The following is a 12,412-nucleotide window of genomic DNA, read 5'->3' as shown; positions in this document are numbered from 1 at the left end:
ATACCAAGGTAAAGCAATTCCCAAATCAAACCCTTTAGTGTATGACCCAAGTATTTGCATGCAAAACATTCCACAAAGCTCCATTTTTTTTTTTTTTAGTTAATTACAGAATAAAAAGTCTCCGAAGCTTCTGACCAGAGAACTTCCACAGCTCTAGAGTTCCCAGGAACCCACCGAAGAACAAGATTTCTCACAGTTCTCCACATACTAGCATGTCTCAGGGAATCAGAGGGGTCACAAGCCACAGGAATACAGAAATTCCTCCACAAACCTTCAGGTGGAGCTTTTGAAGAATCCGGCTGAGAAGTCGTGGGAATCTCCCCGTGTCTATTGCATTTATCAGCGGCACCGCTTTCTTCATGCTAATTGTGCAAACAAAGTTTCAAAATGAGTTTTAAGTGTGTTTGCCATGGCCATCAACACGTTTTTTATTTCAACTACTCTGGTAGCTATGTTCTTTCAGTGAGATAAAGTGACACGAAGGACACTCGGGCAATCAGTGAGCATCCCCCAAGGACGCCTCTCCCCAAAGCACTCCTGTTAAGTACATCTGACAAGTTTCCTCTTCCCAAGCAGAGTACTTGCAGAGGTATGTACCCAGTCAGGGAATGGCAGTGGTTGAGCAGTGGGCATGCACGCTACCATGGAATCCAAAATAGAACTCTGCAAGGAAGAAAGCAGCAAACGAGGGCACTACACCAAAACCAGGAAGGATAATGGTGGCATTATCCATGAGGGAAGGAAGGTAAGATAATACATGCTTAATTATTTGGAATGCACAGTTATTTGAAAACCTGTTGGAACAACCAATTTCAAACTGTGTGGTAAGCATCACTGTGCACATACGCCCTCATGGTGTGCATTCCTCCCAGAACATGGGCTTGAAGATAAGAAGTGGGTGTCAGATCCAGGGAAAAAAGGAAAAATTTTGTTTAATGGGGGAAATCTGAGCAGGATGTGGGAGGACAGCCAATAGAGCCAGCTTGTTGGGAGCATAGGGGCATCTTGGGTCCACGAGTTTGAGGCTAGCCTAGGTAACACGGTAAGAACCCCTCCACCCCCTAACCGTCCCCCACAAAAAAAAAAAAAAAAAAAAAAAAAAAACTTTATAACTGGGCTCTACATCACCAGACCCAGCCAGTCTTACCTAATCCACCCCAAAAATAAAAACTATATAAATGGCAACGCTATCAATGGCCTTTAAAACCTGTCACTTGTAATAACCATTTTCAAATTGTGTGGTAAGCATAACTGTGCATAAACTGAATAGGCCAAAACTGGCAAAATAGGTCACTAATGCCTGAACTATCAGATCTTGGTTTCAAACGGTTATTAATTAACACGTGTTGTTTGCTAATCAACCCGTAGTACCAGAGTCGGCCTTTCTCACCATCATCAGGTCTGAAATAGCTAAAAACAGGAAGTCTTTTCCCCAAAGAGTGGGCAGAATTCAGGTGGCCTCTAGCACCTTCTACCTCCGCTACAAAATCATTCGTCACTATCTCCGATGCAGAAGAGGGGCGGCCAGGTCTGCAAGCTCCAAGAGGAATCACTTCAGAGTGAATCCACGCCTCCCCATTCTCCCCACACCCTCCTCCCCATTCTCCCCACAGCCTCCTCCACGCCCCGCCCACGCCCTCCTCCACGCCCCGCCCACTCCGTCCACGGCGCCCCGAGAAGTCCCTCCGCAGCTCCACTCCGGCCCCCGATCGGGCCGGCGCACTACAACAGCAGGCGGCGGCGGCAACACCCCTGCTCCCATCCCAACAGATCACCGCTGTATGGCGGGCCGCTCAGCCTGACCGCTACCTGGGACTCTCGGGCAGGATCTGCGCCGCGGACGCCGCCATGATTGAAGCTCCCTCGCCTGCGCGGCTGTCAGCTGTACACAATCCAGCCAATCACGGCACGCCTGACGGAAAACCGGAAGGGCCAAGTCTCGCCGCCCGGCAGGTTTACGACCTCGGGCTGCTGTGCGCTTGATTTCAGAAGGTTTGTGCTTGGTCCCGAAAGGAAGAGAGAGGTCATGGTGTTCCTTTCTGCCATTCTGACCATTTCAAACCAGGGCTGTACATATATTTTTTTTCTACAGCTGCATCCCTGGCTAGGCGTGTGTGTTTGTGTGCATTTTACACAAGGCTGTGCATCCACGCACATGTAGTACTTGATGTTTTTTTTTTTTCAGGTTTAGCAGAGGGTCTAAGCAAAATCTGAGGCGTCTGCGGACGGAGAAACGGGCCGAAGAGCGTACTCTGTCAGAAGAGATTATGCTGCCAACTCCTGTGCTATTGATCCTCCCCAACCCCCGTGTCCAAATCCCCAGAGTTTTTTGCAAAGCAGAGTTTTGGCTTTGAACATATTGGTCCAATTCCTTCTACAGTGGGTTCATTGAGTGCCTACTGTTTACTTAGCATTGAACCAGGCACTGGTGATTGGAACAGACAAAATACCAAAAATCCTGCTCTCTACAATTAAAATGGACAAGTATTCATTGAGTCTCTCTTTGGAGACATAGATAGAAGATAAATCACCGCGAAGTTTCCCACAAGAAAGAAAGGAGACCGTGCATTTTCACAAACACCTTCATCTGCCTTAGGGAAGAAAACAGTGAAGTGTGTTAAGGACTGGGAGCTCGTAGGACTGGAAAATATGAAAGCTTCCTACATCGGCAGAGTTGAGGGTGTTTCCACAGAAGATAGAGTGAGCAAAGGTTGAGGAATAGAAAAACGATTTGACTGGAGTGTCGAAGACAGTCTGGAAGTGATGCTAGAAGCAACTTCTGTGAGAAGCTTTGGCCCTGAGCACTTATCTGTAGATAAATGGGTACCCATTCAATGTTAGGGGGGTTGTTTGTTTATTTTTAAAGATTACGGTTAGAAAGATGATCCGATTAGAAAGAGATAATAAGGAAAACTGTACAGAAAGTTCCTGAAATAAATCTCTACAATCAAGTCCTTCGAGAGTGAAAGGCATTGAAAAACGAAGACAGCCCATGGATTGGAATTACATTTCAATAGTAGACGGTTCAAGAGCTGGCAAAAGATGGAATTTAATTTTCCTTCCTAATTATGTTTTAGTTAAATTATTATTTAAATTAGTTGGCATTCCTGGAGCAACCGAACAGCACTGTAACTGAGAGAAGCCAGATTGCAAATTAAAAGTGAATAATCCCCACATGGATAATTGAGTCAATTATACAGTATGTTGAACACATACAAATACGTTTAGTTCCACAACACTCTACACACTCCCTCAATTTATGTGTACCTGAAAAAGATTGTATACATAATTATGGGTGTATGATCCAAACATAGATTGCCTTACCTGGCATAATAACTTTAGAGGGGGTTCAATTTCTCCTCAGCCTTTAAAACATTCTCCTTGTGTCTTGATTCATTGCTGACGTTAACATCACTAATTAACTAAAACTGTTCCAAATCCCTTGTGATCGTCAGCCCTTCCTTGGCTGTCTTGAAAAAACACAGCTGGAGCTTTAGTAAAGGGGGCTCAAATCCAGACTCTGTGTAACCTCCCGCACCTTCCTGTGCCTGATAAGAAATGTGGAGATGACAATGTCTGCTTCCCTGGACTGTGTCAAGGAATCAGGTATGAGATCTTTGAGAGACTCTGCCCTAAAAGCAATACAAAGCACAGACCTCCAGAGTCCCTGCGGGTCACAATGGTCTATCACACCAACCCTTTCCATAACTGACTGATTACTTGCTGTACTGGCTGGTTTTGTGTGTCAACTTGACAAAGGCTGGAGTTATCACAGAGAAGAGAGCTTCAGTTGGGGAAGTGCCTCCATGAGACCCAGCTGTGGGGCATTTTCTCAATTAGTGATCAAGGGGTTAGGGCCCCTAGTGGGTGGTGCCATCCCTGGGCTGGAAGTCTTGGGTTCTATAAGCGAGCAGGCTGAGCAAGCCAGTATGGAACATCACTCCATGGCCTCTGCATCAGTTCCTGCTTCCTGACCTGCTTGAGTTCCAGTCCTGACTTCCTTTGTGATGAACAGCAATGTGGAAGTAAGCCAAATAAACACTTTCCTCCCCAACTTGCTTCATGGTCATGATGTTTGTGCAGGAATAGAAACCCTGACTTGCTGATATAAAGGGATGCTGTACATAATTTCACTCCTAAGCTGTCCTCACACTGTCTGGTGTGTGGGCACGTATGTCCATGAGGTCCTTCAAGTTGTCTACTTGTGACCACTTGCTGTGGCACAGGGACTGACTGGAGTCAGGACTCCATAGCCACCCTTTATTCTTACCCCCTCCCCGCCCCCGACTAGTCAGGCCAGCTTCAAGATGGATGCAAAACGCAGGCCCGCTGCCTCTACCCTATAACAAAAAACCCTATGACAGATGCCCAGCTCTCCTAAACGGAGCAAAGGATTTCCACTTCTCTACTTCAAGTCCACATTTCTCCATTCTGTGTTATCCACACAGGTAATTTCAGAGACAAGGAAATGAGAGAAGAGAAGTAAGGGGGCGGGGCAGTAAAATGCAAAGTGATGTTATCCAACTGTGTGATGGCCAATACTGTCAACTTAACAGAATCTAACCTCCTAGGCAAGCCTTATGCCCTGCCTTCACCTTCCTCTATGACCCTCTCTGTGTCCCATCCACACTCCCCACCACACTCCTCCATGTCTGTGTAGGAGGAATGAGGTATTAAGCTGGGAATACCCACCTTTCATGGGCAGTGCCATTCCTTGGGCAGGGTTCTGTACTGAGTAAAAAGGAGAATGCAAACTTGGCACCAGCATTCGCCACTCCTGACTAAGCCACACGATGCTCCTGCCACCATGCCTTCCTAGCCATAATGGACTTCCCCTGGAATAAGCCACAATGAACTTTTTCTTCTGTAAGTTGCTTTGATCTGGTGTTTTGGTACAGCAATGAGGAAAGTACCTCATACAAACCAGACCAGGAAACTAGAGCCTCCAGATTCTTCTGGCATTTCTGTCTGGTCGGGACAGAACCACAGCCAAGAACCAGATGGCTCACTTTCAGAATCCCTGCCCTAAAATTCTCCAACCAGTTTCTTCTTCCTTTCTTAATTTCTTCCTTCCTTCCTTTTTTCCTTTCTTCCCTTCTTTCTTTCTTTCTTGTTTGTGTTTTGAGACAGGGTTTCTCTGTGTAGCCCTGGCTGTCCTGGAACTCACTCTATAAACCAGGCTGGCCTTGATCTCACTGAAATCCACCTGCCTCTGCCTTTTGAGTGCTGGGATCCAACACCTGGCTGCCCAGCCAGTTTCTATCTCCAGTTGAAAAAGAAATGTAGCATGACTGCCATCTTTCCTAGGAACCTGCCCCTCCTTCTCCTATGAGCCTGGTCCTGTCTGGAGTCCCTTCATTTACAAAGTCTCTTCTCGGGCAGGGGGCCCCTTGTCTACTCACACTCCCTCCCTCCAATAGGCATGACTTCTATTTTTGGTGTCTAGTAAAGTAGGCTAATTTCTTCCAGAAATGTCCTCCAACCCTAAGTGAACTCTGGACACACAGCGGAGCCACTCCAAATACAGCCTTCAGAATCCCAGCCCCCAAGGCAAATGATTATCTTCAAAAGTTAATTGGCACATGCTTACAACCCCAGCAGTATTGTTCCTGAGCCCTGGGGCTTCTACTACTCACACGCTCCAGTGAAACAAAATGAGGAACAGAGAGATTGATGCCAACCTTCGAAACATGGGGCAGAGACCATCTGCATCACCTCATGTGTACAAAAAAGGTAAAGGTCTCAGAAGTTTTTATGAGGCAATAGGTAAAAGAGTCTAATGTTAGGGGAGGTCTCCTACCCACCCACCACACCCCCCATGTTTCTTGAAGCATTTGTAGGCAGAGGCTGGCTCTGTCTTTTCCTTTAAGAACCTGTTTCAGGCCCAACTTTCTGTGTCCCCATTAACACTCCAATTTTGCAAGTGAAAAACTGGTGGGAAAATGAAGGAGGAAGGATCACAAATGTCCCCTCCCAGAGCAAAAAGTACCAAAGGGAAGAGGCTGTGATGGATTAGGCTGAGAGAGGGAGGTGGGTTGGCAGGGCTTTGGAAAGCTTCCTCCTTCGTCATGAGGCACAGCTCTTAGGGGCTACTGAGAAAGAAAAGGAAGGGAGAAAGTTCAGACACACATAATGGTTGAAGCAAAAGGCAGACTCCGATAACTTTATCATACAAATACATACATGCATTTATGCATGCACACATACATACATACATGTATGAATGCATGCAGACCTACAGACAGACAGACATATACACATTCACATACTGAATAAATGGAACCAAGTTCCAAAAAGCAGGCTCCAAGCATTTCATAATACACACATAAATATATATACATATATACATATATACACACATACTTGGTGGGTAGATGGAATAAAGTTCCAATAAGTTTTTTCTTCCATACCTTATATATCCCTCCCAGCAAAATCTTTCCAGCAGTAAAAATTTACAATGTGATTATATTCTATTTTTCTTCTAGTGAATGACTATGAAAAAAAAACAGTATGTTCCCCTATACCTTTATAAGAAATAGCTTTACATAGTACAGATAAAACAAATTATTCCCAAGGACCCATATATATTCATAACTAAGCAATTATTATAGATTAACAAAGTGTGAGCAAGCAAGGCAGTTTTCTCAGCCAATCTCTCTTTTTTTCAATTTATTTATCATAAATGTATATGTGTGTGTATATATATGTGAGACTGCAGCTATATTCAGAAAAGGGTATCAGATCCCATTACAGATGGTTGTGAGCCACCATGTGGTTGCTGGGAATTGAACTCAGGACCTCTGGAAGAGCAGTCAATGCTCATCTCTCCAGCCCTCAGCCAATCTCTCTTACTGACAAGCAAGCAATCTGCGGTTACAAAGAAAGAATTGATTATTGTATTATTTATCTTTTTGTTTGTTTGGTTGGTTGGTTGGTTTTTCAAGACAGGGTTTCTTGAAAACCAGTGTAGCCCTGGCTATCCTGGAACTCACTCTGTAGACCAGGCTGGCCTCAAACTCAGAATTCTGCCTGCCTCTGCCTCCCAAGTGCTGGGATTAAAGGCTTGTGTCACCACTGCCCGGCTTGTATTATTTATCTTTAAAAGTAATCTTATAAGACTATTAAAAGAATCACAAATCTAAAATTTTATATAAAAATCAGTCATATCTATTTTAAATCCTCAGAATGCATATCTACTTATCAGCAATTCTTAATAAATCATATCAGGAAGCTGAGGGCAAAAAAATGGGTATAAGAAATCAATCCTCAGCAGTCCAGCCTTAGTGAGAGTCACGTCAGCCAGGCTGCCATTGTTCTTGTCCCCTGATCTTAAAAAGTCCCTCGCTTAAATATTAAGAGTGTGCCTCTCTGAACTTCAAAATGTTCCCTAAAATTTTCTACATCAGAGCCAGTAACGAACATCTTAACCAAGCATAAGTAACTATTTTTATTTTTTATTTTTCTAAATTTTTGTTTGTTTGTTTGTTTTGTTTTGTTTTTCGAGACAGGGTTTCTCTGTGTATCCCTGGCTGCCCTGAACTCACTCTGTAGACCAGGCTGGCCTTGAACTCAGAAATCCACCTGCCTCTGCCTCCCAAGTGCTGGGACTAAAGACGTGTGCCACCACCACCTGGCTCTAAATGTTTTCTAAGGATGGTAGCCATTGCTGACAATCTACATCTCTTAAGTTCTTCTCTAGTGTAGTGACTGAATCATTAATCTTCTCCAGCAGCAATGCCTGAAAGAGATCAAGCATTATTACTGTGAGTACCAGATATATTGTCCAGTGAGGGGCTAGAAGGCCCCTGAGAATTTCCTCACAATTCTTAGATTAAGAAGGATGTGAGGGCTGGGCCTTAGTGGCGCATGTCTTTAGTCCCAGCACTTGGGAGGCAGAGGCAGGCAGATTTCTGAGTTCAAGACCAGTCTGGTCTACAGAGTGAGTTCCAGGACAGCCAGGGCTATACAGAGAAACCCTATCTCGAAAAGAAAAAAAAAAAAAAGAAGGAGGAGGAGGAGGAGGAAGAGGAGGAGGTGGAGGAGGAGAATGTGAGACAACAAGCAGAACAGAAGTCCACAACAGCACAAAGTCCTCAGAATATGCAGCCCTTGGGGCCATGCCTGTCTGAAGCAAACCCACTGTGGCTGTGCTAACCGATGGGTGGCATTCCGTGCATTCTAAAGCCATTTGTCCTTCCTCTTGCACAGCCCTCAGCAACTTTGTCAGGTGCATGAAGCAAAGGACCAACGGGCAGAATCAACAGTACCTGCTCCACATGGCTCATCCTAGACAGAGGACAAACACAAACCTCCTATGGAGCATCTCTCCCAGAAGGCAGTCTTTAATTTCCTCCTTCCATCCTAACACTGAGTGCACACCCCTGCCCCCCTCCTCCCCCGACACCAACACTCAGTTACAGCTGTCAGCTCTGTTTCAGCTGTAGCCAGCACTTACCTCATAGGTGTGGGAGACTCAATTGGGAATGTAAGCAAAGAACGCTTCTGTCGGTTGTAAACATGTCACTGTTCAGACCCGAATCTCTCCCCAGATTCCAAAGGGCATAATGTTTTTGGACTGTGCATTTCGGCTTGTGAGTTGGTTGTGTAAATGTTCCTTGTTTAGGTGAGATACTTAAGAAATAAGGACTGCTTGAACACAGTCTGCTCTCCGCGGATTTGCATAATATGCGGTGATGTGGAAAGAAGACAAAATGCCTAGAAAAAGAAGAAAGAATAGGGTCAAAGGCTCAGACTACCTCTGCCAGGCCAAACCTCATCTGTGTTCGCTTACAGTCACCAAGTGGACGGTAGAGTTGAGGGCAGAATGCAAACCTTAATTAAAATGAAGCACAAATATACTCTGTGATACACAAATTGATCTCCTTCTAATCTATGCTCCAGCTGGAAGTTGGAAAAAAAATGTGGAATTTTCACCTCTCTCCGTTTTTCATTTGCACCTAGTTTCCTCAATTCCACCTCCCAGAGGCCACTGCCATTTACAGGACTGATGTTCGCACATACGATGTGTGAAAACCTGAATGGTTTCTTCAGTAATTTTCACCTATGAACGCCATTTGAAAGGGATTAGACGGTGCTTCCCCCGTAGACGCGGTAGCGTGCTTTTTATCCACTAACTGGTAAAGGAAATTAAAGCTAGTAAACATCACTAGCAGCCATCAGGAAAATCAACAGCTGTAATGGAGAAAAGCAGGTTTGCTTAATACACTAAGAGCCACAGCTGAGTTGGATGCTAAATGTGCTCCCCAAGTGGTTTAAATGGTGCTGGGGAGAAAAGGTGCTCATAAGAAGCCCGGCATCCCGTTTGGACAGGAGTGGAATTGGAAGTCAATGGTTAGCCAAGGAAGAATCATGGAAAATTCCTGGAGAACAAGAGGGCTGATACAGGTCATGGCAGAGGCTAGTGTGGTCCAGGGGCTACTCTTTCAATGCTATTGATCGAACAGTAAACGGAAGCAGTAAGATAGGGGGGAAATTACACCTTATTATTCCACACAATCAAAAGGAAGTTCGCAAATGTAAACAGAGAAAAAGTGTTACATTGCAACCACAGGACAAAGGGCTTCCCTTAATACCTCTGTTTCTTTGTTAATGTTCCGAATCCCCACAAACACTCTGACCCCTTTTCCCTGTGCTAAGCTGCAATGAAAGCAGGAAACAGGAAGAGCAGCACCGCACACCCCCCCCCCCAGACCCACCACCACCTGCAGACGCAGGAGGAGTCCGATGCTCAGGGATGAAACAGTGAGGGGTGGATCTGCAGCCTGGGGAGTCTCTTGGGGCTTAGAAACAATCTGACAAAGTGTGCAAATCCTCTCAGAGCTGGTCTGTTAGCGAAAGCTAGACTGAGAAAGTTAAAACCTGAACCCACTAATAAACACACTATCAGATTCCCTCTAAGCTTTTATTAAAAGTAAGTAGAATTCAATACTGAAACATCCACCTGGCATTCTAAATGGAAAGACGATTGATTTTATGCAAATACGCCAAAGAACCAGGAAAGCTTTGGCATAATATTAGAGAGAGTAGAGCCTTGGCAGACCTGCCCAGGTAAGACAGAAAGGAAGAGACACCATGGCAACTGCGCGGACATCCTACGGAAAGCCACTAACATACGCTGACAGTGTGCAAAGGTACACGTGCACACATCACACACTAACTGTGAAAATGCCAGAGATGTGCTCAGACAAAACCTAGTGTGGAAATTAACAATGGACAAGAACAAAAGGACAGCTCGATAAAACAAAATGAGATGTGAAGAACAAAGCCAAAGAAGCTGAAAAACCACGAAACTCGTCAGCGCCTATTCCACGGGTAGAGACTACAGAAACAGGACAGACAGAACTTTAAACACACAACCCATATGTTACACATGAGGTACCATGACTGACTGACAGAAATGTCTGTAGTCATCACCAGAATGGGGTGAGTTTTGTTTTTTCAAGACAGGGTTTCTCTGTGTAGCCCTGGCTGACCTGGAACTTGCTTTGCAGAAGCAAGTCATATAGATGCCTTGAAGTTCTATAGATCCACCTGCCTCTGCCTCCCGACTGCTGGGACTAAAGGTGTGTGCCGTCCCACCTGGCTCTAAAATCACATTAGAAAAATGATTTATTTTTATTATTTTCAATTATGTATCTGTGTCTATGTTTACATGTGCCTGTCCATGGTATGCACTCTCTGATAAGTGGATATTAGCCCAGAAGATTGGAATACACAAAGTACAATCCACAAACCAGAAGAAACTCAAGAAGAAGGAACCAAAGTATGGACACTTCGTTCCTTCTTAAAAGGGGGAACAAAATACCCATGGAAGGAGTTGCAGAGACAAACTATGGAGCAGAGCCTGAAGGAAGAACAATTCAGAGACTGTTCCACCTGGGAATCCTCCCATATTCAATCATCAAATCCAGTCACTATTGTGGATGCCAGCAAGTGCTGGATGACAGGAGCCTGATATAGCTGTGTCTTGAGAGGCCCTGACAGTACCCGACTAATACAGAAGTACAGGCTCACAGCCATCCATTGAACCGAGCACAAGGTCTCCAATGAAGAAGCTAGAGAAAGGACTCAAGGAGCTGAAGGACTTGCAGCCTCTTAGGACGAACAACAATATAAACTAACTAGTACCCCCAGAGCTCCCAGGGACTAAACCACCAACCAAGGACTATATACATGGTGGGACTCATGGCTCCAGCAGCATATATAGCAGAGGATGGCCTAGTCAGTCATCAATGGGAGGAGAGGCCCTTGGCCCTGTGAAGGTTCTATGCTCCAGTGTAGGGGAATGCCAGGGCCAGGAAGCAGGAGAGGGTGGGTTAGTGAGCAGAGGGAGAGGGGGAGGGAACAGGGTTTTTTTTATTTATTTGTTTGTTTTCTTTTTTTTCTTTTTTCTTTTTGGAGGGGAAACTGGGAAAGGAGATATCATATGACATTTAAATAAAGAAAATATCTATGTGTCTGTCCGTATATATGCCTGTGTATGTATGACTTTGTATGTGTATTGTGTATGTGTGCATGTGTCTGCCTGTCTGAGTATGTGTCAATGTATGTGTCTGTGTATATCTGTCTGTGTTTGTGTGTACATGTTGTATCTGTGTCTGTGTGCATATGTCTATGTATGTGTATGTGTTTGTGTATATGTGTCTGTGTATGGATATGTGTATGTGTATATATGTGAGAGAAGATGTCCACAGAAGTCAGAGGAGTCAGATCCTCCTTCAGCTGGAGTTACAAGAGGTTGTAGCTGCCTGACACGGGTGCTGGGGAGCAAATTCTAGTTCTCAGAAAAAAACAGTATGCACTCTTCATCAGTGAGCTCTCTTCCTAGCCTCCTAATGTCATCCTGATGGTACCTCATATGGGATAGTAATTCATTAAACGTTATCAAAATTTACTTAAGACTTTTTTGTGTTAAAGGAAAATCTGAATTATTAATACAGCTGCATTTGAAAAGAAGCCAAACATATCTTCAATATAGCCACCCATATTTTATTTACAGAGGGCTTTTAAAAGGCTTTCTCTTCACTGTTTGCTTAGATTAGTAAATTGACAAGAAGGGCTCAGTTATGTTCCTTCGGGATCAACGCCAGCATGGCACTCCTGAAGTTAAGTGGTGGGCCTAACAAACCAAGCAAGCAGGAGAGGCTTCATGTGCCTCATGAGAACCAGGAGCTACTACACAGGATTCCAGGGCTGCCCAGCCTCCTCACTGATCACGCATGACATGCTTGGCCTCTCGTGTTTCCTAGCCTTACCATAGTCTCCTTTGAGATAGGCTCTCGAAGTGGTTCCCATAATCTCACGTAATGTGATAGCAACTGAGTAAAGAAACCACGTCTTCAAGATTACAATGTCCAGTGTAGTTCAGTTTCTACTATGGCAACCACCTAGT

The 12,412-nt window shown here is 44.7% G+C and overlaps 1 protein-coding gene and 1 long non-coding RNA gene across 3 annotated transcripts in view; one reads left to right on the top strand and one right to left on the bottom strand.

Moving 5' to 3' along the window:
* Commd10 (COMM domain containing 10) overlaps positions 1-1,917 on the bottom strand; it is a 136,622-nt gene extending 134,705 nt beyond the window's left edge. The window contains exons 1-2 of one of the 2 annotated variants that reach the window (XM_031365647.1): positions 1,810-1,917; positions 272-362 (exon numbers count right to left, since the gene is read on the bottom strand). In XM_031365647.1, the coding sequence (XP_031221507.1) occupies positions 272-362; positions 1,810-1,850 (132 nt within the window). In that variant the 5' untranslated portion in view covers positions 1,851-1,917. Of the gene's footprint in view, positions 1-271; positions 363-1,390; positions 1,599-1,809 lie in introns of those variants that run through there. The other variant, XM_031365648.1, reaches the window with a different exon arrangement.
* LOC116087141 lies at positions 1,860-3,172 on the top strand. The gene is made up of 2 exons (XR_004117264.1): positions 1,860-1,992; positions 2,186-3,172. It is a non-coding gene; the product is annotated as an uncharacterized LOC116087141 (long non-coding RNA).
* Positions 3,173-12,412: the final 9,240 nt, after the last annotated feature.

This window comes from Mastomys coucha, unplaced genomic scaffold (assembly GCF_008632895.1).
Source record: "Mastomys coucha isolate ucsf_1 unplaced genomic scaffold, UCSF_Mcou_1 pScaffold13, whole genome shotgun sequence".
NCBI lineage: Eukaryota > Metazoa > Chordata > Mammalia > Rodentia > Muridae > Mastomys > Mastomys coucha.
This window is presented reverse-complemented; position numbering and strand designations above follow the sequence as displayed.